The sequence below is a fragment of the Tenrec ecaudatus genome, chromosome 12 (assembly GCF_050624435.1).
Source record: "Tenrec ecaudatus isolate mTenEca1 chromosome 12, mTenEca1.hap1, whole genome shotgun sequence".
In the NCBI taxonomy this organism is placed as follows: domain Eukaryota; kingdom Metazoa; phylum Chordata; class Mammalia; order Afrosoricida; family Tenrecidae; genus Tenrec; species Tenrec ecaudatus.
Window position 1 is genome coordinate 61,913,661 of NC_134541.1, and position 23,185 is coordinate 61,936,845.

A 23,185-nucleotide genomic window follows, 5' to 3' on the forward strand; every position below is an offset into this window, starting at 1 on the left:
TCCAGCTGCACCTTCATGTCCGTGGGTGTTTCCTCCCCGAACCAGAAATGGATCTATATAGTTCTGTGGAACAGATTCTGGTGCATGAGCTCAACAGTGCCGTGCAACTGTACAGACAGGGTTTCCACTGGTTTGTTTGGGATGTTGATCACCAGGTCTTTTCTCTGAGGCGCTTCTCTCCCTCTCCCGCCCCTTCTCACCATAGGGCGACTCCCTATGGATTTCCAGGGCTAGAACTATTGACATGAATAGAAAGCTGTCTTTCTCCCAAGAAGCTACTGCTGGTTTCATACTGTCGATCATGAAGGTCACAGCCCACCATTACACCTAACACTTTGGCTGGGAGCTGAGTGCATTAACTGTTTCTACCACTAAGATACCATCTATCAATATTACAGCCTTACTTATTGATGGTCTCTTGCTGTTATCTATAATCTCAGGTATATTTATTGAGGGCAAATATATGCAGGGTGAGTAAAGTTTGTTGAGTCTTGCTGCTGAACACCTACACGCTGGCCCGGCTCTCGCTCTATTCTTACAGTTTGGGGAATGAATGTGTGCATGGATACCACTTCAATCTTGCCAGGCCCATTACCCACAGGAAAGACGGAAGTGAATAAAAGTTCTGATACCAGTTGGATTCTGGTACCTGTTTCAGGGTGAGCCCTCAGCCCACTGCTGTCCGGCTGACACACACAGAACAATGTGGCTTTGTAGTCAGAGCTGAGTCTGGATTTTCACTCAGTTGTTTCCGGTGTCTGTATTGCAGCCACTCATGAGGGTGGGGCAGTAAGTTGTAGTTTCACTCCATGGTAGTAACGTGCTTGACCTCAAAGGGCGACCGCGGTTGAAAGATGGTAGATGAGCTGGGGGATGAAGCTGGCCTGCTAGATTTGGAATGAATGCTGCTAGACCACATTTTCCCCCAAAACTGTGAATGAGTTGACATCACTCTTCAGAGTATTTGGACAGAAACTGGGCTTACTTAAAAAAGAAAAAGTTCATTTCCTTCTGGACATTCTTGGCGGGAGGGCGAGGCAGATGGGGAAATGCTTATTACAAAGGATCGGCCTGCTCAACGGGTTCTCCTTCCAGGTGCTTCCTGGCTAGAGGCTCATAAAATGTGCACGCCCTAGTTCAGAATCCTTGGGAAAACATGTCATATATGCTTGCACTCTTATACACACCTAATATTACCTTCAGAATGGAACCACATCTTTAATCTGGCACCAAGGAGCCTGGGTGGAGGCTTTGAGAGGGTGGCTGTTATTACCTGCCATCTCATTGGCCCCAATGCATGGCGCCCATTCACAACTGGACAACACGCTGCCTTGTCTCACCATCATCCACTCGGGATCGGTTGTGGGCTGTTATCACTGGCTGATTTTTGGAAGTTTATCACCACAGGCCGTTCTCCCTACTGTTTTGGTGTGAAAGCTCTACTGAAACTTGTTCAGGATCCTGCATAGCACCATGCAAGCTTCTACTGTCAGTCAAGTGAGTTGTGACTGCCAAGGTGTACCGGCCCAAAATGAAACCTGGGTGTCCCACGTGGGCTAGTCCCTGAATTTATCACTATACATTGAAATCATCCATTAAAAAAGGATTAGCTCACTAGTGAACATAGCTCATTTAGCACCCTTAAGAACAAAGAGCAGTAAGCAGTTGTCAAGGAAACAAACCCACAGCTCCTTTGAGAAGGCTGGTGAGCAATTAAGACATTAGCAATGGAGGCTGCAAAGATCTGTCTGAGCTCTACTCATCGCTTCCAGTATCATTAGAGGAAGTCTTCTCGGGAAGTAGAGTAAGATTTGCCAGGGCACCCCTGTCTACAGTAGCTTTAACGATGGATTGTCTAATACCAGAAGCACAAATAGCAAGAGACATAATAAAGGGGACCTCCTAACGAATGAAACTTCTGTCCATCAAGACTTTGCCATGAAAGTGGAAAGACAGCTGACTGGAAGAGAATGTCTTCACGAACACCTATCTGAGAAGATTCCAGTGATCCATACACTTTTGACAAGTTATAGCCTCCCAATGCTAAACTGGGCAAACGACTTCAGTAGGCACACATGTCATCGAAGAGGCCATTCAAATATTGCCACGAAACACATGGAAAGACGCTCAGTGTCATTAGCTACCAGAGACGCAAGTCAGAAACATGCCGCGAGTCAGAAAATGCCGCAAGTCAGAAACATGCCGCGAGTCAGAAACATGCAGTTTCCTTCACTCTGGCGAGGATGGCTAAGATGAAACTAAGTAAACAGAAAATAACAAACATTGGTGAGGATGTGGGGAATCTGAAACTCGCATCTCCTGCTGATGGGAATGTAGAAGGATACTGTGAAAACGTATCAGTTCCTTAAACAGAACCACTCGATAGATCTGAAAGCAGACGCAGACAGACTCACATACCAATGCTCACTGCAGCAGTGTTCATAAAAGTCCCAACGCAGAACAATGCCAACTGCCCATAAATGGGTCAACAAATAACATATGGTACATACATACACACAATGGACTGCTCGGCCAGTAAGAGAAATTAAATCTTGCGTGCTAGAATAGGATGCGAGAATGCATTATCCTGACATAATTCAATCACAAAAAGGGTAACAACGATGGGAATTCACTCATGTAAAAAGATAAGAAAAACAAAGTTTATTAGAGGCTATCAAGTTTACCAAGAGGTAGGTGGGAGGGCGAAACTGCTTATGGAGTAATGAGTTTCCATTTACCATGATGGGGAAAAAAGAGGCAGGTTTGCACGACTAATAAATGTACTATCAATAAATTGCAGTCATAAAAAGAACGGGCGAATGATGTATTTATACAATGACAACAAAACAAAAAACGCAAAATAGCTTCTGAAGCTGCTCGTGTACAAAATGTAAAACTGCTAGGAGTTTGGTTCTCCGATTTGGAGGTTTGGGGCCATAACTGGCCTACTAAGATGCGAATTGCTTCCGCTCGACCTCCTCGCTTGCTGCGTAGTGCCTGGCACCGGAAGTCTGCAAGCAGCCATCTAAGACACAACGGGTTTCTTTACCTGCAGCAAGAGGACGGAGTCCGAAAACGTGCCTTACTGCCAGGAAACTAGAATTGGATGGTACTCAGCTACTGTTCTTGAACATTTGGACCACAGATTTCTAGAGAAAAACCCTGATCCAAGGGAGAAAACACAGAACAGGATGAACAATTCTCACAGAATCCACTTTCTAGAGCCATGGAGGAGCATGACTCCCTGAAACAAACACTTTATAAAGTTTAAACCAAAAATACCGCCTTAAGTTTTCTTGAAGCCAAACAATAGTTTAACGGTGACAGGAACGTCCTCTTGAGCACTGCACTACTGTAAGATCTACTTACATGGGATCACACGGACAGGAGCCGCCTTGAGGGTGGGAGTTTCTGAAAGGAGGGCGAGGCTTGCTGCACACGGGAACAATGTAACTACGGCCCGGAAATGTATAAGGGGGAACTTGGACTGTGGGTTTTGCTGGGTATACTATCAATAACAGACCTAATTATTTTGCTAGACACAAATGCTGTAGAAAGACTTTCCCTCCTATGTGTGGAATGAACGAGATGTAACTGAAGCCCCAGAGTCACGTGGTCTTACAGGTCGGTGATTCCTAGAAGATTGCCCGTATCCCCAAGGGCCCAGAGATGAACACCACCACCACAGACTGATGCGACGGGAGAGCGAATAAAACAAGGAGTCAGTGTGGAAGTTAAAGTATTTATTGATGTGTTTAAACTGTACATTCTCCACAAATCATATTAAGGAGTTTGTAAGTGAAATTCAATCTGTGCATAGTGGGAAGAGACATGGATGGGACCAAAGGGGAGGGAGGAAATAAAAAACAGTCACAAGAAAACAAACACGTTACCAGAACCTTCAGCAGCACCCCCCCAAAAAAAAAACAAACCCACACACACCCCAAAGAATAGCTTTGAGCATTCTGAGCATCCGGGGCAACAAGAGCAGCGATTCTAACCCTGCAAAGGAAACAAAGCACCAAGCTTTCCGCAGTGCTGACGGACTGGTTTCAGGTCCGACTTGGAAGACCCTCTTTTCCAATGAAAGCAAACCCTCCCCCGCAGGTTCCTTTAGGGGCCACCAGCAGCTACTTAGTTGTGTCCGAGTAGGCTCCAGGGAAACTGGTGACAAGAGGAGGACACAGACTTAATACAAATGAGGGTGGGGGTAGGAAATCAGTGCCTTTGGAGGGAAATGTCCAAAGAGGGGGGGGAACCCCTAAAAACAAACCAAAAAGACATCACATTGGAACATTGCTGGGGAGGGGGGCTCTGTGATGAAGAGTGGAAGAATGCCACACACAACTACAGGCTAGTTTCTGTGGAAGAACTGGATGTGGAAGGATAGGAGTGGTGGGCACCCTAATCTGCATACATGAGGCTCACTATAAGGTGCTGGAACGAAATGCCTTCCAATTCCTCGGGGACAGGACATGGGTCTGGAGATGCCACATCACCCAGCAGTGCAAGCACCGGACTCCAAGAAACGGGTCCTCCCAAATCATCAAGAGTGTCATGATGCTCTTCCCGCTCAATTCCAGTGCCCTATCTCTCTCACCAAGTGTCTGAAACTCACTTAAAGAGGGAATACTGCTGTTTTAGTGTTTTGAAATAAAAATCAGGGTAGCCAAGTGAGCCGGAAACTCTTTAGTTGATTTATACAATGCAATTGGAACATCGTCCATTTCTATAGAGAGCATGTGTGAGATAGTACAATAAAACTGGGACCTCTGATTAACTTTAAAAAAGGACACTACACATCAGTGAAATATCTGCAATAGACAGTTTTCTCATTTAAGTTTTATATATCATATATTGTTATATTAACATTTATCACCCATTTAAAAGAATGGAAATTGTAATTCTACAGTAGTATTTTATAGTCTTAATGACCCAGGAGTTCTGAATGTAAGATGAAATTCTCTGCAAGCAACTGTTGGTCAGTAGTCGATCCAAAATGCTGGAACCCTTTTGGCCCACTTGCGCCACCCCATTCCGACCGGGAGTGCACACATCTCCTGCGGCTCACTTAGATCTGCATCTGTTCCAGGTATTTGTAGGTTGGGTTTTCATAACCATGGTTCTGCATCTTGTTCAAATGACGCTCTTCTGGGGTAAGCATTGGGTCAACCTGGAAGAAAAGGGCTGAGGGTCACCAGGGAGCACTGAAATGAAAGCTGCAAAGGGTATCAGGAAGCGAGTCACCTGTTGCGCAATGTCCCTGGGACCAAAAGTGGCTCCCCCATGGGGTGGGTGGTGGTGAGGGTGTCAGAGGAAGGGGTGGAGGAAAGAAAGGTTGAAAAGAGGCAAGGATTGTGAATGTTTGCAAGGAGCAAAGAGTCAAAAGACCGTCCGAGCACCAGGGGTAACCAGCAAGTCTGAACTCTTCAATTGAAGGAAGGAACTGGACTAGATCAACCTCAGCCTCTCCCAGCTCTGAAACTCTGTATCTAGCTTAGCAACCACCTGCATGGGAAAATCGAAATTGCTAAGAGGGGCATCTGAACAAATTTCCCAAAGCAGATGATGCTTGTACGGTTTTCACATTCCAGAATCCAGTGATTCTGACCATTGCCACCATGTGCTAAAAAGAGTTCTAATTACAAATGACCAGAGTAGAGACGGAGACTGTGCGCTTCGGCGATTTCAAAATTGCCTTTTGCCACCCACCAGCACCTCAAGATCAATTAGTCTTTATTTGGACACATCAGTCTTCATTTGTAAATATCTAACACACCTGGAAAAAGAGAGCAACACTAAGGAGAACTGCTTTCAACATAAGAAAATGTACATGTCCTTCATCCATCCTCAAACCCAAATTCGTGTAAGTCAGCTGCAACCCGCACAGTTCAGCCGTGGCTGATTTCAAAATGTGACTCACTAAGGCAGCGGACAGTTTAATTGACAGCGGGGTGCCTAGTACTCAGGATGTTTGCATTTAAGCTCCACAATGCTCACTTCTCCTCCCACCCCCATGAGGGCTTACAGCTAAGATGCACAAGCCCTTGGTCAGTTAGCGGGAAAGCCAAACGTAGCCCACTCTCTCACCTCCACGATGCCATGGCTGATGGTGCCGTACTGTCTCTTCCTCAGGAGCACCAGACTGATGACGATGACTGTCGCGATGGCCACGGCGATCACCAGTAAGCCAATGAGGGCACTGCTGCTCAGACTGAAGTCCTCCCGCAGTGGCCCCACAGATTCCTACGAGAACAAACCAGACGTGCAGCAAAGCCAGGTGCACACTGCTAAACGCCGACAGCTGTGAAAATGGCTCTCTAAGGCGCCTCTCTAAAATCCAGCGCTGACACCACGATGCCAGGTCTCAATTAATCCCTCAGATGGGGAAAACCTCCACTCTTTCCAAATAATACCTTTCTTACTCCGAAGGGCCGTGGGAGGGGGAGATGAGGACAGGGGATCTTTTTTTACACTGGGACTTCTGGGTCCTCTTCCATTAGAAGTAAATACATACCACGGGCTCTTCCACAAGGCCTCCGACCCTCTCTGTGTTGAAGATCTCCTTAACATCCAGTGTTTCGCCAATGACCTGTTACAGATGTCAGAATGTCAGGGGAAACAGAGTAGGGACCCACGTCCTTCTCTTTCTTACAGCCCCTGGACAGGCACTCCCCAGGGACAGTTCTGCCATCCGGTGGTTTTGAACTGTTGACCTTGTGGTCAGCAACCCAATCGGTAACCCACTCTGCCACTCGGGCTCCTCAGAAGCATAACAGATGGAACAGATTAGAAGGATAATGGGTAACTGTTCTTGTGTGCCAGCACGTTGACTCAGACTCTACAGAATACAGCAACACTAAAGAGCTGCCTCACAGGATTTCCAAGGCTGTGCTCTTTAAAGGAGAAGAGGACTCATCGGTAAGTTTGAGCCCCGGACCTTAAGGTTAGCGGCCGTGCACATTAGCCACAGTGCCTCTGGAGCTGCTTCAGAATGATTAAGAACATTTTCAACCTCACAGTGTCTAAGAACCAAATCCATCCCATTTTCAGGTTGTTCAATCCTTACTCGCTTAAAAAAGGCCTCTCGCAAGTTTTACTTATGGCTTTTGCTGCAAAGGCATTAGCATGATATAGCAGAAACGGGCTACTGCTGACAAAGTGCTGTTTAATCATTCTCATACTTAGATTCTAAATAGGGCGAACCTGTGAAAGCCGTTTCAGCCCACCACAGAGCTCGTGTGGGTCAGCCTCTGGACCACCACCACCCACTCTGACCGCTCTCAAAATGACAATGTGCAGGGCAGGAAAGGAGAGTGGCTCACCAGGTGCTCATCCACTTCATTCTTGCTGTTAATCACTTTCTCCTCGGCACCTATCAGTCTCCCTTCCTGCTCTCCAGCTCCGGAGCCTGTGCAGACAGAGAGCACACCTGAGTTTCCAAATCTCACAACAGCAGCAAGCGGACTCGTGGAGGCCAGGCATGCTACTTAATGTGCTACGTGGACACACGGCTGGGAGCGCCTCTGCTCTATACGGATGAGGGAGACAGACAGACGGGCATTCTCTAAGGGACTGCTGAGCACAAGAGGAGGAGAGGGTGGAAGAACGGCTCCAGAAAACAATGTCTGTTGTCAGAAGCCGAGGCCAAAGGCATTCTAGCATGGAAAACCATGCAGCCCCTTACACACATCACCTCACAACTCATCCTCCAACACCCCAGCCTCCTGCAGAACGGGCAAAGGAACACCGGCTATTCGCTTGCAAGCTTGCCTAACAACATCATTTTCACCCACAGGCATTTCTTTCTGTTTGCAACCTGCTCCCCACCTCAAAGCCCCTCCTAGTCATTGCTCAAGCGTCATTTCCAGGCTGCCGCACTTAGGGTCACAGTTACACAATGATTCGATTTTCTTCTGCATCTCCCACCAGACTGCAACTCTTAGAAAATGAGTGTCTAGATCAGTGGTTCTCAACCTTTGTCATGCTGTGACCCTTTAATACAGTTCCTCATGTTGTGGTGATCCCCCCAACCAAAAAATTATTTTTGTTGCTACCTCATAACAGTGATTTTGCTACTGTGATGAATTGAGCGACCCCTATGAAAGGGTCGTTCTACCCCCCCAAAGGGGTCACGACCCACAGGTTGAGAACCACTGGTCTAGACCATCGCTGGCTATTAAAAACTTCTGTGCTATAAGTCATAATCCAGGATAAAGAGTAGGTAACTGTCTTTGCAGCTCCCCCTAGATTATTCCAGCCCCTCCCAGGGGGCAGTGCCATCCACACTGGTCTAGATCATAGACGGTTCCGTTCCAAAGAGTCAGTACATGATGAACCCAGAAAGCAGCACTCCGTGAACGAGGGGACTGCTCATGAAGGTGAAAGGCGCCTTCCTCTACACAGAACAAAAACAGCAATACTGTCCTCATGAAAGCCGGACACCACCATGGCTTGCATGTGTCACTCCAAGGGACGGTCTCTAATACACAGCCCGACTGAGCTCAGCGTCTTTCGAGGGAGAGGAAAGAGAGAAGCGGTGTCCTCTGTTTTCAGCTCCAAACACAGAAGTCCTGGCTTATTTGTAATAGCGAATGCATTAAGAGTTCGACACCAATGCCTTCGATGGGAACCTTTTATTAAAAGAGGAGGAATATGGGCATACGAAAGATAATGTCATTGGGGAGCTTGGTGGGGACACCAGGTTCAATCACGGCAACTTCCACAACATACAGCAATTCTTAACCTCTGTCACAGTGGCCGGACTTGAGGCTGGCAAAGGCATGCTGCATTAACTCACTGTAATGCAGGGCGTTCCTTTTAAAGACTGCAGGCTTGCTGCTAGGCTAAGTTAAACTGGGGGTGGCGTTTGCAGTCACAAACTCCAAGAGAAAAGCACCCTTGTATTCAAACCACTTGAGGAAAGAGGGATATGGAAAGGGATATGGAAAGCAGAGACACAAGATCCAGGCTAATAAATTCTGATTCTGAGCTATTTCTACTTCTCTATTTCTATGCCCCTCTTCAGAATTCTAAAGGACAACGATCTCTTTAAGAGCAGGCTCCTATTTTAAAAACTGTGCCACAGAGACAATTAATTTAAGCTTCTACTACAATTCAGACTCTTCTAATACACATTTTTTAAGGTGGTTAGAATCTTCTGTGGTTTCCTTAAAAACTGGGAAAAGAAAAACAAAGCACACTTACAAATGACTTCACGGGACCCAGAGTGAGTTGATGGCTCAAGTACTCCAATGAACGACAGTGGTATTGTAAGGGGCAAAGCCAGCTACATTTCTAGAAAATTCCTTTTTTGTTCTAATCATTTCAAGGAATAACAACAATGCAACATTCATACAGAAGTGATTTTTGTGATCTGAGAACAAGCTGTGGCACAAAGCAGAACGATGCGAGTTCATCTTCAGGCTGCCGCAGCCAAGAGCAGGCTCACACACCCACACCCGCCATTGCAGGGGTTTATCTCTCATGTTCTTTGTCATTGGGGTGACCCTCTTAATTCTTGTTATATGTCTGTTGGTCTTTTAGTATATGAAACCCAGGATTGATGAAGCTATCGGGACAGCAAGTACAATAAGGGCTTCTGTGGGGTCTGGTGGTGGTGAGGTAAAAGGAACATATGTCAAGTTCCTTAAGGAAAAAAAATGTTTGAAACTGATTGTGGAACCAAATGTACAATATTGCTTGCTGTAATTAAACCATGGAACGATATCTGTATCAACTCCCAATAAAATGGTACACACACACACACACACAGAAAAGCCTGAATACACACATACACACACGCGCGCCTAAAAAGTCTGAATTTCTTCCCAATGATTCTAGAGACCAAGGCCACCTGGTAGCTGGGAGAATTCAGCGGCTGACCTGGACATTTTATGTTGCTAGTATAAAAAATATGGGCTTTGAGGACAAAAACCAATGTCAAATTGTGATTCCTCCAATTTGGTAATGCACGACTTTGAACAGACAATGTAATCTCTGAGACTTCAACTGCCTAATCTATGATAAAAACCTTTAGAAAAATGTTTGCTAATGTAAAACAATGAGCATGGTACTTTGCATAACATTATCTTTTCTGTAACAAGGATTCACCTGCACCAATCTGTTTCCTTCATCAGTTTGAAATAATGTTTTGAAAGAATGTTACAATACTACACGTCAGGGGATATGAGACAAATGGTGAAGATAAAGGGCAAACATTATCTAAAAAGACAGGGAAAGATGTAAATGGGAGAAGAGAAAAAGAAAAGAAAAATTCTCCACTCAACGATTAAACTAAGCATCATTTCTACACACACTAGCTGTTCACAGCCAACCTGTTAGAAAGGGATATATTTTAAAAGTCTATCCAGATTTAAACAGCTTCTAGAAACACATATTTCATTGCTGTGTAGCCTCAAGATATTCTAAAAGGGAAGCCAAGAAGGCACGCCTTTAAGTGCTAGCGGCCAAGCCAGCGTGTTAGCAACATGGTTGATGGGGCTCTTTGAAGCCTTGTGTGAAAATGACGTGGGAGAAATCAGATGGTATGAAACATTAAATGAACTTCCGGTAGACACACTGAGGAAGTGAAAACGTATGAAGGTCTTAAAGGGAACGTCTTTGAAAAACCAACCTTTCTTCACTGGGTGGTACAACTCCGGCTGAGAGTCTAGCAGAAAGGAAAACAATAAGAGGAAAAACAAAATAGCACAAAAGGAGATTAAGAAAGAAAACGGCTTTGTTCCCCCAAAATTCTTATCTTAGAATTTCTCTAATAATGTAAACAAAAAGTGTCCTTCCTTAAAAGCCATGTCTGAAATTTCCCACAAACCAACCAACCAACCGGCAGTAAAATCTGAAGGAATTCACTGGGCGGGATCTTGGTGTGATAGGAAGGATCAAGTCTGTCTCGGACCTTTTTAGGGAAGTTTTTGGAGACTGCCAAGTTATTAGCTTAGCCCACAATGAAGTTGGCAGTGTGACGAGGAGGTTCTAGTTCAGTCTGTCCACTATGACACAAGCTCAAACAAGTTTAGATGCTATCTACCTCCGCACAGCCACCTGACAGCCCTTGGAGGCTGGGGTATCAGAAAAATGAACTTTAGGCATGGAGTGGTAAAGATCCAACTTTATGGTGGGAGGGAGGGTTAGGTACACTGTGTCCACAAGAGTGTTTCTATTCTGCCAGGAAGTCAAGACTGTCGCCTCCCGCCCTGCACCGCCCCCGACCCCAGGGCCCCCTTCCAGCATTCTACATGATCAGAGACCTACCAGCTGAGCTTCATATCCTGACACCCACCCCCACCTATAAGTTACATGACCCTGGGCATGTCCTTAACTGCTGTGTCTTTCGGATGCCCAAATTCAAACATCTCTAGTTTGTACCAACCTTGGAGAGAAATTTTGAGAACTATTTCATGACCCAATTATTTTTCCTTAATACAGTTTTTCCAGTTGATTAAAAGGATAGAAAGTTATGGTACATTTCTGTAATTTTATTATAGAGTGTGGATTTTTATACATGTGATGCGGGACATATATGTCCCTCTGGACTCTATACCACCTTCTAGATTCCTTGGTAAGTGTACACAATTTAAGGAGCCTGAAAATGTCTTCACAGGAACATTTCTAGAACCAATAAAAGCAACACCTTTCAAACAATGCACCAGATCAACTGCCATCAAGTCGATTCCAACTCAGCAAACATGTAGGGCAGAATAGAATGAGTCACTTGGGTTTCTGAGGCTGCAAATCTTTTGTGAGTGTAGAAAGCCTCATCTTTGTCGTGCAGAGTGGTCGGTGAGTTCAAATTACTGATCCTGTGTTTCGCAGTCGAGAACATAACCTACTATGCTACCCACGTAACCACCACAAACCAAATTCATTGGCATCAAGTTTATTCTAACTCATAGCAACCCTATAAAGGATCTAAGGGTCTGTAAAGCTTTATGGCAACAGATAGCCTCTTTGCCCCCAGAATGGCTGGTGGGCCTGAACCGCTGACCTAGTGGGCTAACAGTCCAATGCTTACTCACGAGTGCTACCCGAGCTCCTTCCATAAAGCACAGGAAACCAGAAATATAAGGCTTTTCTCCAATTAAAAAAACCAAGCGACACCACTGTGCAGAATCAACTTCCAGGCTGCATCACCTTGTAATCTGCAGCACCATTTCTTGCATCTCAAACCTCACAGAGGTCTGAAAGGAGGGGCTCAATAAAGCCTCGGAAAAAAAAAAAAAACGTAGGTGGGCACTACATAGTTTCTAGGCTGTAAATGAGTTAAAGGAGAGCACACAGATGTGTAAACTGCTGAGCTCAAGAGGGCAACTTGCTATTTTTGGTGCACACTGACAGCTCTCAGAGATACTTTTGGAGATCAAGAGCCAACAAGGGAAGAGAGGAAAGAATGCCCAACTACTAGTCAAAGGACAGATCTTCTGTCCCAACTTATGACAGAGAGGTATCTTAAGTGATTCACTTACCCACCTTAGCCTCTCCATTCCTTACTGCCCCAGATTCTTACAGAAAGATACCACACTATAAAATGATAGTGTTATTTAAAGCACAAGACTTGGGACCCATACATGCTGAATTAGCTGATAAAAGACCCATCTACAAAATGAGAGAACCATTACTATGCCAACTACCTGAGAGTAGCTCACACAATGCTGACATATAGCAGGTGCTTAATCAATCTAGCCCCCCACCCCCTTCTTGATTCTCAAGGGGACAGAGCCTCCTCAATTCAACCCAGTTTTCAAAGATGAAGTTCCATTTTCCATCCCAACCTCTTGGCCATGTTGGCAGTCATACACACCTTCACTCTCAGGTAAGGGCGGCAAGGGGCGGAAGGAGTGGAAAGGCGGCATCTCGTCACTCTCCTCGGAGCTCACCCGGACATCCATGGGAGTCTCTGAGATGGAGGCAGTGAACCGGTCCATGTCGGCACGCTGTTCCTGAAGCAGCTCATCTAACAAAAGGACACAGCAGGAAACTGGGCTTTCAGAAAGATCTAGTTTCTAGGCACAGGCCCAACGGTCTGAACAGGATTTACTCATGCCACCACAGAGGACTATCTGCTGTACACAGGTAAGTCCTCGCCTACAGTTACCTTTCGCTCTCTCTGCAGCAACACGCCGGAACCTCAAGGGCTTCATAGTGGATGCTCCCCTTGTCTTCATTCTCTAGGGCCTCCCTAACAGAACACCCCATGCAGACAGCTTCAACAAGCAGAAGCTTACTCTCTCAGTTTAAGAGGCACCGACTCAAGCAAGGCTTTGGAAAGGTGCTTGTCTCCCTCAATCTGGGGGCGGGTGTCCCTTGGAGGCCTCCATGCATCTTGGCATCAATCTTCCCCTGGGTCTAGGAGGTTCCCTGCATCTAAAGCATGTGCTTTGCTTCCAGCTCTCCTCTTCTTGGTGGCACTAAGGCCCTTCTTTCTCAGCTTGCTTCTCACCTTCTGACTGCTTTTACCTCTTGTAAGGCAGCGATTCAAGATATACCTTACCCCAATTATACCTCGTTAACATAATAAATAGAACCAGACATCAACATGACCTAACCCTGCCTTGTGAAACTAACAGACAGCTCACTTCCCAGCAGCACTAGTTCTATTACCTCAGGCATACCAAAACCCACCAAGCTCACCGCCATCAAGTCATGCTGACTCATAGCACCCCGTAGAGCAGCAGAATGGGCATGGCCCAGTGAGTTTCTGAGATTGTAACCCTTCCTGGGAGTGGAAAGCCCCACCTCTCTCCCAGGAGAAGCTCGGTGGTTTCAAACTGCTGACCTTGCAGCTAGCAGCCCAACGTGGAACCACTGAAACCAGTGCTTCTATAATTTCGGGCACAGAGGTTAGGGTTTGAAACCTATCACAAATGGAGGGCAACGCCACATGAGCCAGCCTAATGGGCACGTTATTTGTGGAGGAATGGGCGGAGGTGATGGTGCCCCACAATTCAACCCATGACAGTCCTCTGGCCTCCTGTCACACATAAGACACAGTGACTCCCACATGTCATCTCAAGATGTCAAATCTACTCCACACCCACAATCTCTTTCAATACAATTCCTCTTAACCTCTGCCCCTGTGAAATCTAGGCTACAAGTTACTTGCTTTAAAAGTACACGCATGGAAAAGGTTTAAGGCAGACATCTCATTACAAGTGGGAAGAAAGGATAATACACTCCCCAAACCCAGCTGGGCGACACCATCTGGGCAGTGAGCCAGATGCTGGGTTTGGGCCACGCTCTGAATTCTGGGTAGAGACTCCTTGGGCCTAGGCTCCAGCTTTGTTTTTCAGGCTGCCTGGGGCAACAACTCTGTCCCCTTGCACTCTGAAGGGTTCCATTCTCCCAGCTCCACGCCCTACGTGCGACATGACAGTCTCCCCGCTCAGTTTTGGGGGTGACCTCAGCCCCCTCTCTGGCACAAGGAGGTCATGGCCCTGGGGAACCACGTCAGTTGCTTCCTGTGGAGTCAGTACTGCCCGCACTCTCTGCAGAGCTTCACAGACGCTCCCTGCCTTACAGAAACAGCTCCTGGGGCCTCTTTCCGGCCCACAGAACTCCGGGCAGACAGTGCGCTCTCCTTTTGTTCTCTTCCTGCCCCAGGAAGTCTTACAGGGGTATCTCTGCACAAAAGATTGTGTAGACACCTCCTTGGTGAAAATTCTCGGACAACTGTCCTTCGTTCAGACAGCAAGATTTCCAAGTCTTTGCACTTTCTTTTCAGATTGCACAGTTCCTTTTAGGTCCGTCTCCCCACCCTTTTTCAAACTATAAGCGGCAAAAAGCAAGTGGGCCCTTTAAAATCTTAAACACCTCAATGGCAGATCGTCAAGTTCATCATTGATGAGTTGCTTTTGTCAAACATTTGAACAGACAAGTTCTTTGCCACTGCATAAAAAATACTGTCTTCCACTGTCTAATCACTTGCTTGTTTTCTTTTAAATCACAACCTGAAAGTACGCTCAACATCCACGTTTCTAGTAACACTCTGTGGCTGGAGTCCTATGCATTCTCTACATAACGACTTTCTCCGTGGCTTTCCTCGCTTCCTTTAGAGCCCTCCTCCGGAACTGTCCTTGACCCCCACAATTCTACCCACGGGTTCTTCAAGGCAAGCTAGGCTTTTACTACTAGATTCCTTAAAACCCCTCCAGAAGACGAGCCACCAGCGCTGCACGCTAGAGCTCTCTGACGGAAGTGGCGGAGGCTGAGATCAGAGGCACCACAAAACATTACAAAGAAGCTGCTCCGAGGCTCTGAGACTGAGGTGGAGCAGCAGGCTGGCTTCCTGGCCCACGGAGGCAGAGCCTGTGGGACCCTGTGACCGAGAGACTGAAGATGAGGGGGACAGAGCTGCTGGCTGAGCAGAGGTGCTAGTGTAGACCAGTAACTGTTTCCTAGTATTATCGGATCGTGGCTCGTGGTAACCTGCTAAATTCCGTAATAATGCCTCTTCCTCCATTCATTGTGGGGGGATAAAAAAGAAACCTCCTTAACAACCCTTCTAGCCTTCACCCATTACCAAACCACATCCACATTTTCAGTATCTGTCCAGAGCAGCACCCAACACTTCGTGCCAAATTCTGCCTTAGCTACCCAATACGGCTCCAACAAAAAGACCCCAGGTGGATGGCTTTAGCAAACACATTTGTTTGGCCATGGTTCAGGAGGCCAAGAGCCCCAACTCAACGAGGTGGCTTGCTTGGCTTAAAGGGAAAGACTTTCCATACGTTGGCCCCAGGGGAAGTTCACATCTCCTTTCAGCACTCTGGCAATCTCCATGTGTCTTGGCATCACTCTTCCCGAGTCTAGGAGGGCACTGGGGTCCAGAGGACACACTTTTCCTGGCTCTTCTTGTTTGCTGGTGGTCCTGCGGTCCCTCCTTCTCTGCTCAAATCTCTGTGTGTTTTTATTTCTTGTGGGGCAATAATTCAAGATATGACCAACTGCAACCCTACCTTATTACCATAACAAATAAATATAAGTTCATCTTCAAAAATGATATAACCCTGCCTCATAATGGACAAGACACTCCCTAGTGGGACAGCAACCACAGGGAGGGGCTAGGATTTGTAAGACTTCACAGAACTGAGGAGCATCAGATTACAGAATGGAAGGCAACCAGATAATCAGACAGAGAATCACGACTTACTCAATCTGACACAGATCTTGGGGGTTGCGCAATTCAATCCACAACACCCCCTCTTCTCATCTCCACACTGGCTGAATCATCTCGTCTAATGCCAGCTAAGTACTGCCCATCAACCACTGACTCCCAGGCCAGGAGCTGCTGCTCCTGGCCGGGCGCTCAGATAGCTGCCTACTCTTTACACCTTTATTTGACATCTAATGTCACTTTCTAATTGAATGTGAATATACATTTTCTTCCTAAACCTCAATAAAATTTTAGCACTGCCACCTACCTTAGAAGCTCAAGCTAAAAACCGAAACACAATCCTTAGTATGTCCCTTTCCCTCCCCTCCTGCATCCGACCCAGGATGTCACTCTTCTCCAGAAGGACATCTCTGCGCCCTCTCTCACCAGCTCTCTCTTGGACCTTAAAACCACTTCCTGGCTGATGGCCAATTTTAATCTCTGAATCAACCATGTGCACAGAAGTCGAGTGATTCTTCAAACCTCGTCCCTCTCCAATCTGCTAAGGGCTTCCCATTTCCTGAACAGAATTTTAAGTCCCTTGATTTGGTTTAAATCTCTCCATGATTTGGCCCATGTATTTCTTTGAGCTCATTCCCTCAGGTCATCACTCCACAAGGCAGCTTTCCAAACACCCCCTGCCTCTAAGTGTCCATACAGCACCCGCCACCCCATACTTCCGCTCCTACAATGAGTTAGTTCCCCAAGAGACTGTCCACTTTCTGACCACGTTGTTCTGTGAGGCACGGCAGACACATTAGAGTTGACACAAAAAGGGAGACAGAGATCTAAAGGAGGAGAAGAAATATAATGTGTGTAAAAGATTATAAAAAAAGATGTGTGCTTCGCAAACACATCCACCATTCAGAGGAAAATATGGTAACAGGAAACTTCCTAGGCTCTTGCGATTTGACACCCTCGATTTTCTTCCGGTAACACAGTGTAAGGTCACAAGGCTGTGTGTGGCGTCCCGCCATCCATCTGTTGCAGGCTACCTCCTTGACCTTGCTGTGTAGGCTCCGGACTTCTGAGGCGGTGGCTTGCCAAACCCCACACCCCAACTGGCCCCACTTGTTCGGTGCTTTCCTGCTCCCACACTGTCACCCTGCACCTGAGGGGGGAAGCTGCTCAGCCTGGACGGACACAAGTCAGGGCACCCACCAATTTCTTCTTGGATCTCTTGCGCTACGTAAGGGACTTTGTAGAGCAGGGAGAGGCTTTGATTCCGCCTTTCTTCAATCACGTGCAGATGTGTCATCACCTGGAAGCACAGTTAAGAGAGAGTCCTTGTCACTAAAAACAACCAGGCCGGGAGGGAGGGACCATTGCAAAGGGGACAGTCCCACCCACTTCCAGAGCAGCTGACGTTAATTCTCCAGAGTTCAGCAAGGCCACCGGTCTAGGAAATGTGGTGTACGTTATTCCCCACGTGATGTGTACTAACCACTGAACTAGCAGAGCGCGTTCAGACGGCGCATCGCTCGCCAGGGGACCTGATGATTTGCCCAGAGAGCTCCAAGGTAAAAGGGAATTTCTTTACAAAATGATCACTAGTGGGGTTGCGGTCTGCCGTTTACGAGGCTCTTCATATCGATAGGGTTCTCTTACCAAACCCTAAGTAGTCCAGACACTCGTTAAGGCTTTGTTAAAAGTGTGGATCAATTTTTAGCACTTCTTGCAATAGATGAGGTAAAACGAGGAAGAACTCACTAAGAAATAGATTGTGGGGAGGGTCATGTGTAGATTTTATCAAATGAAGTGGCAGCTAAAAATAGCAGCGGTGAAAGCTATTTTACTTCTATTTAACTAGATCACATTATGCTTTAAAATATTCTTTCCGAGGCATGAATTATAAACGTGATTCTAAGGCAAGGATGAAAGAGAGATGAACCACCCTCCCATCCCGTGCCTGCGCCCTCAAGGAGGCCTGGTTATGCAGTGGTTAGGGGCTTGGCTGTTTGATGCCATCAGTGGCTCCATGAAAGAAAAGGTCACAGCCCAGGACCTCCATCCCCACCCACCTACCCACCCCTGCCACGGCTCTACTCTGCCCAGAGCATCCCTCTGGGTCAGTCGACTCCATGGCAGGCAACATTAACAATGGCTCCTGTACTGGAAAGCCCTTAAAGCTGATACCAGCAGGTTACTTGGCAAATATCTACCCGAGACGCGTCGCTGTAAACGACTGCTTAGATGAGCAGCTACACAGCTTTTCCTACAGAGGGAGCTCTACACCAATGGATCTCATCACTTGGACTCCAAGTATGTAGGGTCAAAAAGGGAAAACTTAAATGGAAAGATGCTTTTATTGCAGACGGATGCCTCTCTGACCTTTAAAAGCAAAGATGAAAGCAATTTAATCTTATATTTGCTGTTCTGTCAATCAAAGAAATTGATGGGGAAGCACAAGAGTGAACGCCTGGGAGGAAAAATGCAAATGAAACTAAAATGTACTATCGACAGCTGAGGCTGAGCCTGCGTTGACACTGTTATATTTCTACAGATGAAGGAGCCATTTGCGAAGGGGTGGTCCCTATATCCACAGGAAGCCAAGAGCCATCGGGTAGAACCCTGGAATTAGTGCCTCCCTAGACACTAACACCTTGAGCTATAGAGTTGCAAGTGAGGAGTGGGGGTGGTGAAAAAGTCCCATGCCACTCTAACCCAGGCAACCAGCGATGGCACGTCATAATCAACCCATCAACACTGAGCCAATCCCAACTCAGAGTGGCCCTACACAGGTTTCTGAGGTGGGCCTTGAGTCCTTGACGGAGCAAGCAGCCTCGCCTTGGTCTCGTGGAGCACTGGGTGGGTTAGCAGAACAATGCTCTCGACAGTACGGCCTCTTACAGAAAGCTGCTCTGTACAGGTTTCCCAGAGTCTCAATAACAGAAGGGTGAACAGACAAAAACACTAATATGATTCCGCAGCAAGGGTCATTAGAAGACAGGAAATATACGGCAAAGCTACACAATACCCCTGGCTGTTTTCTCAGATGGAAGGTTTTACCTTCTCAAGTTTCTTTGATCTTGATTTCAGAGAATAATTCTCCAGACATTAATTAAATCAAAGATTCTCCCCCTTTCTCCTCTCACCACACAAAAACCAAGCTAGTTTTCTTTAGAATAAAGCACCAGAGTATAGTTTTCTAACCCAAAGCTCAAATGTTCTTCTTCTAAAAAAAAATGAAGAGGCACTTAAAACTTTTACCTTCTGCAAAGAGGCATGCATTTCCTTCTCACTTAAGCTTCCTGGAAGCTGCTCCAGAGTTGTCATTTTTCTTCTTCCTGTCGCTGTCACTCAGCTTCAAACCGAGCCTCAGGCTACAGACTCACACTCTATGCCAGGAGTCCTCAAACTTTTTAAACAGGGGGCCAGTTCACTGTCCCTCAGGCCATTGAAGGGCCGGACTATAGTTTCAAAAAAAGAAACTATGAACAAATTCCTATGCACCCTGGACGAGCAGCGGCGGCAAAAACACCCAACCGGCAGGATAAATGTCCTCAGCGGGCCGCATGTGGCCCGCAGGCATAGGGTGATGACCCCTGCTCTCTGCCTTCTAGACCAGCCCTACTCCTCTGGAGCCCGGCTCTTGGTCCTCTTAAACATCCCAGTTCTACAGTGTACCCTGCAAGTACTGGGTCTTAAGCACCAATGTTATCAGTTAGTAGTTGAATACACTTAAGTGTTTACACCACTCAGGGACTCCTACAAAGGAAATACTTGGCACAGATATAATGAAGTACGGGCAAGGTATTTCTAAAACAGTACCTCACACCCTAACCAAAAACCAATTCCAAGTCTTTGGAAATAAAAAAACAATTTTTTTTTTAAAGGATTAACAAACAAGGTCCAACCATTGATCAGAGCAATCTCTGCCCACCTGAAATACTCTCAGGGCAGCAAATTCAAAGACATCTACTGTACCTGGGATTTCAACTGGGCTGCCTTCTCTGGGTCCACGGCCAACACATGCTGGTAATGACGGATGGTATGCAGGCGGTCTTTGTTCTCAGCACGGACATAGCGCCGCAAAGCCTGGAGGATGCGGTGAGGCTACAGGAGAGAGCAGCTGTGTGAATGACTGGACTAGAACGCCAGAAGCAGGCAGGAAAATAAAGTTTTAGAAACTCGTATGGCAGTGCACAGCTCATCCAGACACAAGAACAAAAGCTGTTCTTTCAAAAGTTCAGAGCTTACACTAAATAACAAGACGCTATCTTTCTAGGACAAAGAAGAAAATCTGAGTTGCGAGGTTACAGAGGCTCCGTAACAAAGAGCACTTGTCAGAATCTGAAATTTGTCCTCGTTACTCGTTGTAACCTATGGCAAAAGTGAGGCAGTCTTTTGGCACTCAGAAAAAGCCTTGACTGGTTAAGTTAAGAAGACCTTCCAAGACTCTCCCATCTCTGAAAGTAAAGCAGGTTAACGTGGAGTTTTTAAAAAGTTTGTGACCACTAGCACAAAAAGCCTCAACTCCATGAATATTTTCTTCATAATTTTTATTTAGAATGGAACTGGTTTAAAAGTCTTTATTTAAATATAAAGGAAAAGTAAAGGCTCATTTTAAAGTCAAGGAAAGTGCAATTTTACTTTCTGAAAGTAGGGCTAGCGGAAAAAATTTAATAATTAGATTATTACCAAGCAATACCATGTGGCTGAAAGAGCTCTAGTTTAGGCATTGGACTGCTAACCCCAAGGTCAGCAGTTCAAAGTAACAAGCTACCCTGCCAGGAAAAGGTGAGGCTGTCTACTTCTGTAAAGATTTCTAGTCTCAGAAACCCTATGCCATGTCACTGTGAATTGGAATCAGCTATGGGTTTGGGAATTGAGGTTAAGGAACCTTGTTACATAATAGGTGGTATGTATTTAGGCATTCAGTGAAATAATGCTAAGCTAATGTAGTAATACCTTTTCCTCCAGAATCATCTTTCTTGCAGTTAAACACAATGTTCAGACCCGTGTCTCACAGAAGCAGACCCCCCACTTCAGGCAGGTAGTAAGAATACAATTTTTCATCAATGAACCTGTTGTGAATACAACTCACTCGTGGTGGGTCAGACTGCAAGACTGCCAGGTAGTTCTCCAGAGCCATGCGGCGGCGGTCGTTCAGCATAGCTTCCACCCGGGCCAGGTGAGTTTCCACCAGCTGCTGCTTCTCACTAGCCGCTTCCTTCTCTAGAACTTTAACCATTGCCTGGAAGTGCTAAACCCCGGGAGGAGAAACAACATGGAATTGGAATTCACAGCACCTGGAGGAGGCCTCCCAGGCCCTGACACTTGCTGGGTGCCAAGAAGGCATCGGGCTCAAGGGTCAGTATACACCCTCCGATTTCCGACAAGACAATTACTTCAGGATCTTAAGGGAGCCAGTTAGAGCGGAGTTTCAGAAGGGCTCCTTCCTTGGCACTTCCAATTACCAGAGCTGCAAGCCCAAAGCCTGGCAGCTCGGTAATGGTACCCTCTTCACACTGAAATAAGGCAGTGACTTCCAGATCGGAAAACCATACACCAGCAGGACACATGTTGAATGTCCCAGGTTACACGGAAACTTTTACACACATGACACTGACAGCAAGTTAAGCCTGACGTACCTGGCCAGTGCTAGTAGGAGTTTAAGGCTACTAAATCAAATTACTGTACCCTGCACCAGAGGCTTACAGAGAAATTCAGACTCTCAAGATTTTCTAAGTGAAAGATGCAGAACAAAGGCCTTCTAAAAGTCTTCACATCACAGAGAGAGGGGCTTCCTCGAGACAGACAGCGAGTTTAACATGCATGTAAATGCGTCACAAGACCCAGACCAGCCACTATACCACCGGTGGCACCTCTATCCCATCAGCCCTCTTTTCTACACAAGAGGAATGCCCTTTGCTACTGTAATTTTAAGGTGGCATGCCTACAGTTAAAGATGAACATGTATCAGAGCTCTTTATTTTCTGCCTCTTGATTTTTCACTTACGCCAGTCCCCCAGCCCCACCCCCCCAAAAAAGATTCCTCCAATTCTGTCTTGCTGAAAAACAATAATGAGGATGACAGATGATTTCTGCCAGGAGAGCGGAATTAACAAATGCAGCCAAGCTCAGATTACTTTCTGGCAAGAACTAGAGTGCTCTGGTGGGGTTCTGGTTTCCTCTACCAGAGAGGAGCAAGGCTAGGGCATGTCAGTTGGGAAGTGGAAAAGCAAGCCAGTTACAACATACTTGTAACACAGCCCTCAACCAAAAGGAGGTGTCAAGGTCTAATTTCCTGTGAACTTGGCTCTGACCCTATTTTCAAACAGTCAAGCTGGAAGCTCTGTCCCTGTAGAATGAGTCTTACCTGAATGAGAGTCTGTCTCTCTGCTTTAGGGAGGTTCTTAGCTTGAAGTTCTGCCTCTTCCCATTCTTTCTTTACCTAGAACGAATGCCAAAGCCATTGTAACTACAGTCTCCTCTCAACAACAGAACGAATGTCAATTATGTTTTAAAATAAATACACACCAACATACTATAATCAGAGAACAATCCCCTAAAACAACATCTTAGTTTTCTCAAAGTATTGCCACACGCTGGATCTCATGTAGAAACTGCAAAAGAGAACCGCATCCTAGGAGCCCTGATGAGCTCAGGCCTATTTTAGCTTGTTTGAGGAAAGAGCTATTGCCTCACAAGGACATGGGTCTTAATGGGGACCCAAATGAAACCTCAGTCCCACGACCTGCTAACCACGCAACGTGGAGTTACTTAAAGTCCCCGAGTCTTTGAACCTCATCAACATAATGAAATAAGTCTCACTCCTAAGAACTGATGCGGATAAACTAGAGAGCACCTGTTCTAAAGCACTGATGGATGTGTGGGATCTCAGATTGGTACTGAGCCTGAGCATCAATTTCCACTCCGACTCTCTGAGTTGGCCAAGTAGAAAGTTGCTAGTGGTTCCTATGGCCAACACGACTCCACCACACAAAAGCTCTGCTTTGAAGGATGAGGAAACATCCCCAAGTCTCAAAGTCTTAAAAGTCAACAGTGTGT

At 46.3% G+C, this 23,185-nt stretch overlaps 1 protein-coding gene across 2 annotated transcripts in view; it reads right to left on the reverse strand.

The window, feature by feature from the left end:
• Nucleotides 1-3,728: 3,728 nt before the first annotated feature.
• The window catches only part of APLP2 (amyloid beta precursor like protein 2), a 97,453-nt gene continuing 77,996 nt past the window's right edge, over nucleotides 3,729-23,185 (reverse strand). For both annotated transcript variants that reach the window (XM_075564082.1, XM_075564081.1), the window contains 9 exons: nucleotides 22,494-22,568; nucleotides 21,219-21,377; nucleotides 20,099-20,227; nucleotides 17,333-17,432; nucleotides 12,821-12,973; nucleotides 7,326-7,411; nucleotides 6,518-6,592; nucleotides 6,091-6,246; nucleotides 3,729-5,173 (listed from right to left, as the gene is read on the reverse strand). In XM_075564082.1, the coding sequence (XP_075420197.1) occupies nucleotides 5,072-5,173; nucleotides 6,091-6,246; nucleotides 6,518-6,592; nucleotides 7,326-7,411; nucleotides 12,821-12,973; nucleotides 17,333-17,432; nucleotides 20,099-20,227; nucleotides 21,219-21,377; nucleotides 22,494-22,568 (1,035 nt within the window). In that variant the 3' untranslated portion in view covers nucleotides 3,729-5,071. The remainder of the gene's footprint in view (nucleotides 5,174-6,090; nucleotides 6,247-6,517; nucleotides 6,593-7,325; nucleotides 7,412-12,820; nucleotides 12,974-17,332; nucleotides 17,433-20,098; nucleotides 20,228-21,218; nucleotides 21,378-22,493; nucleotides 22,569-23,185) is intronic.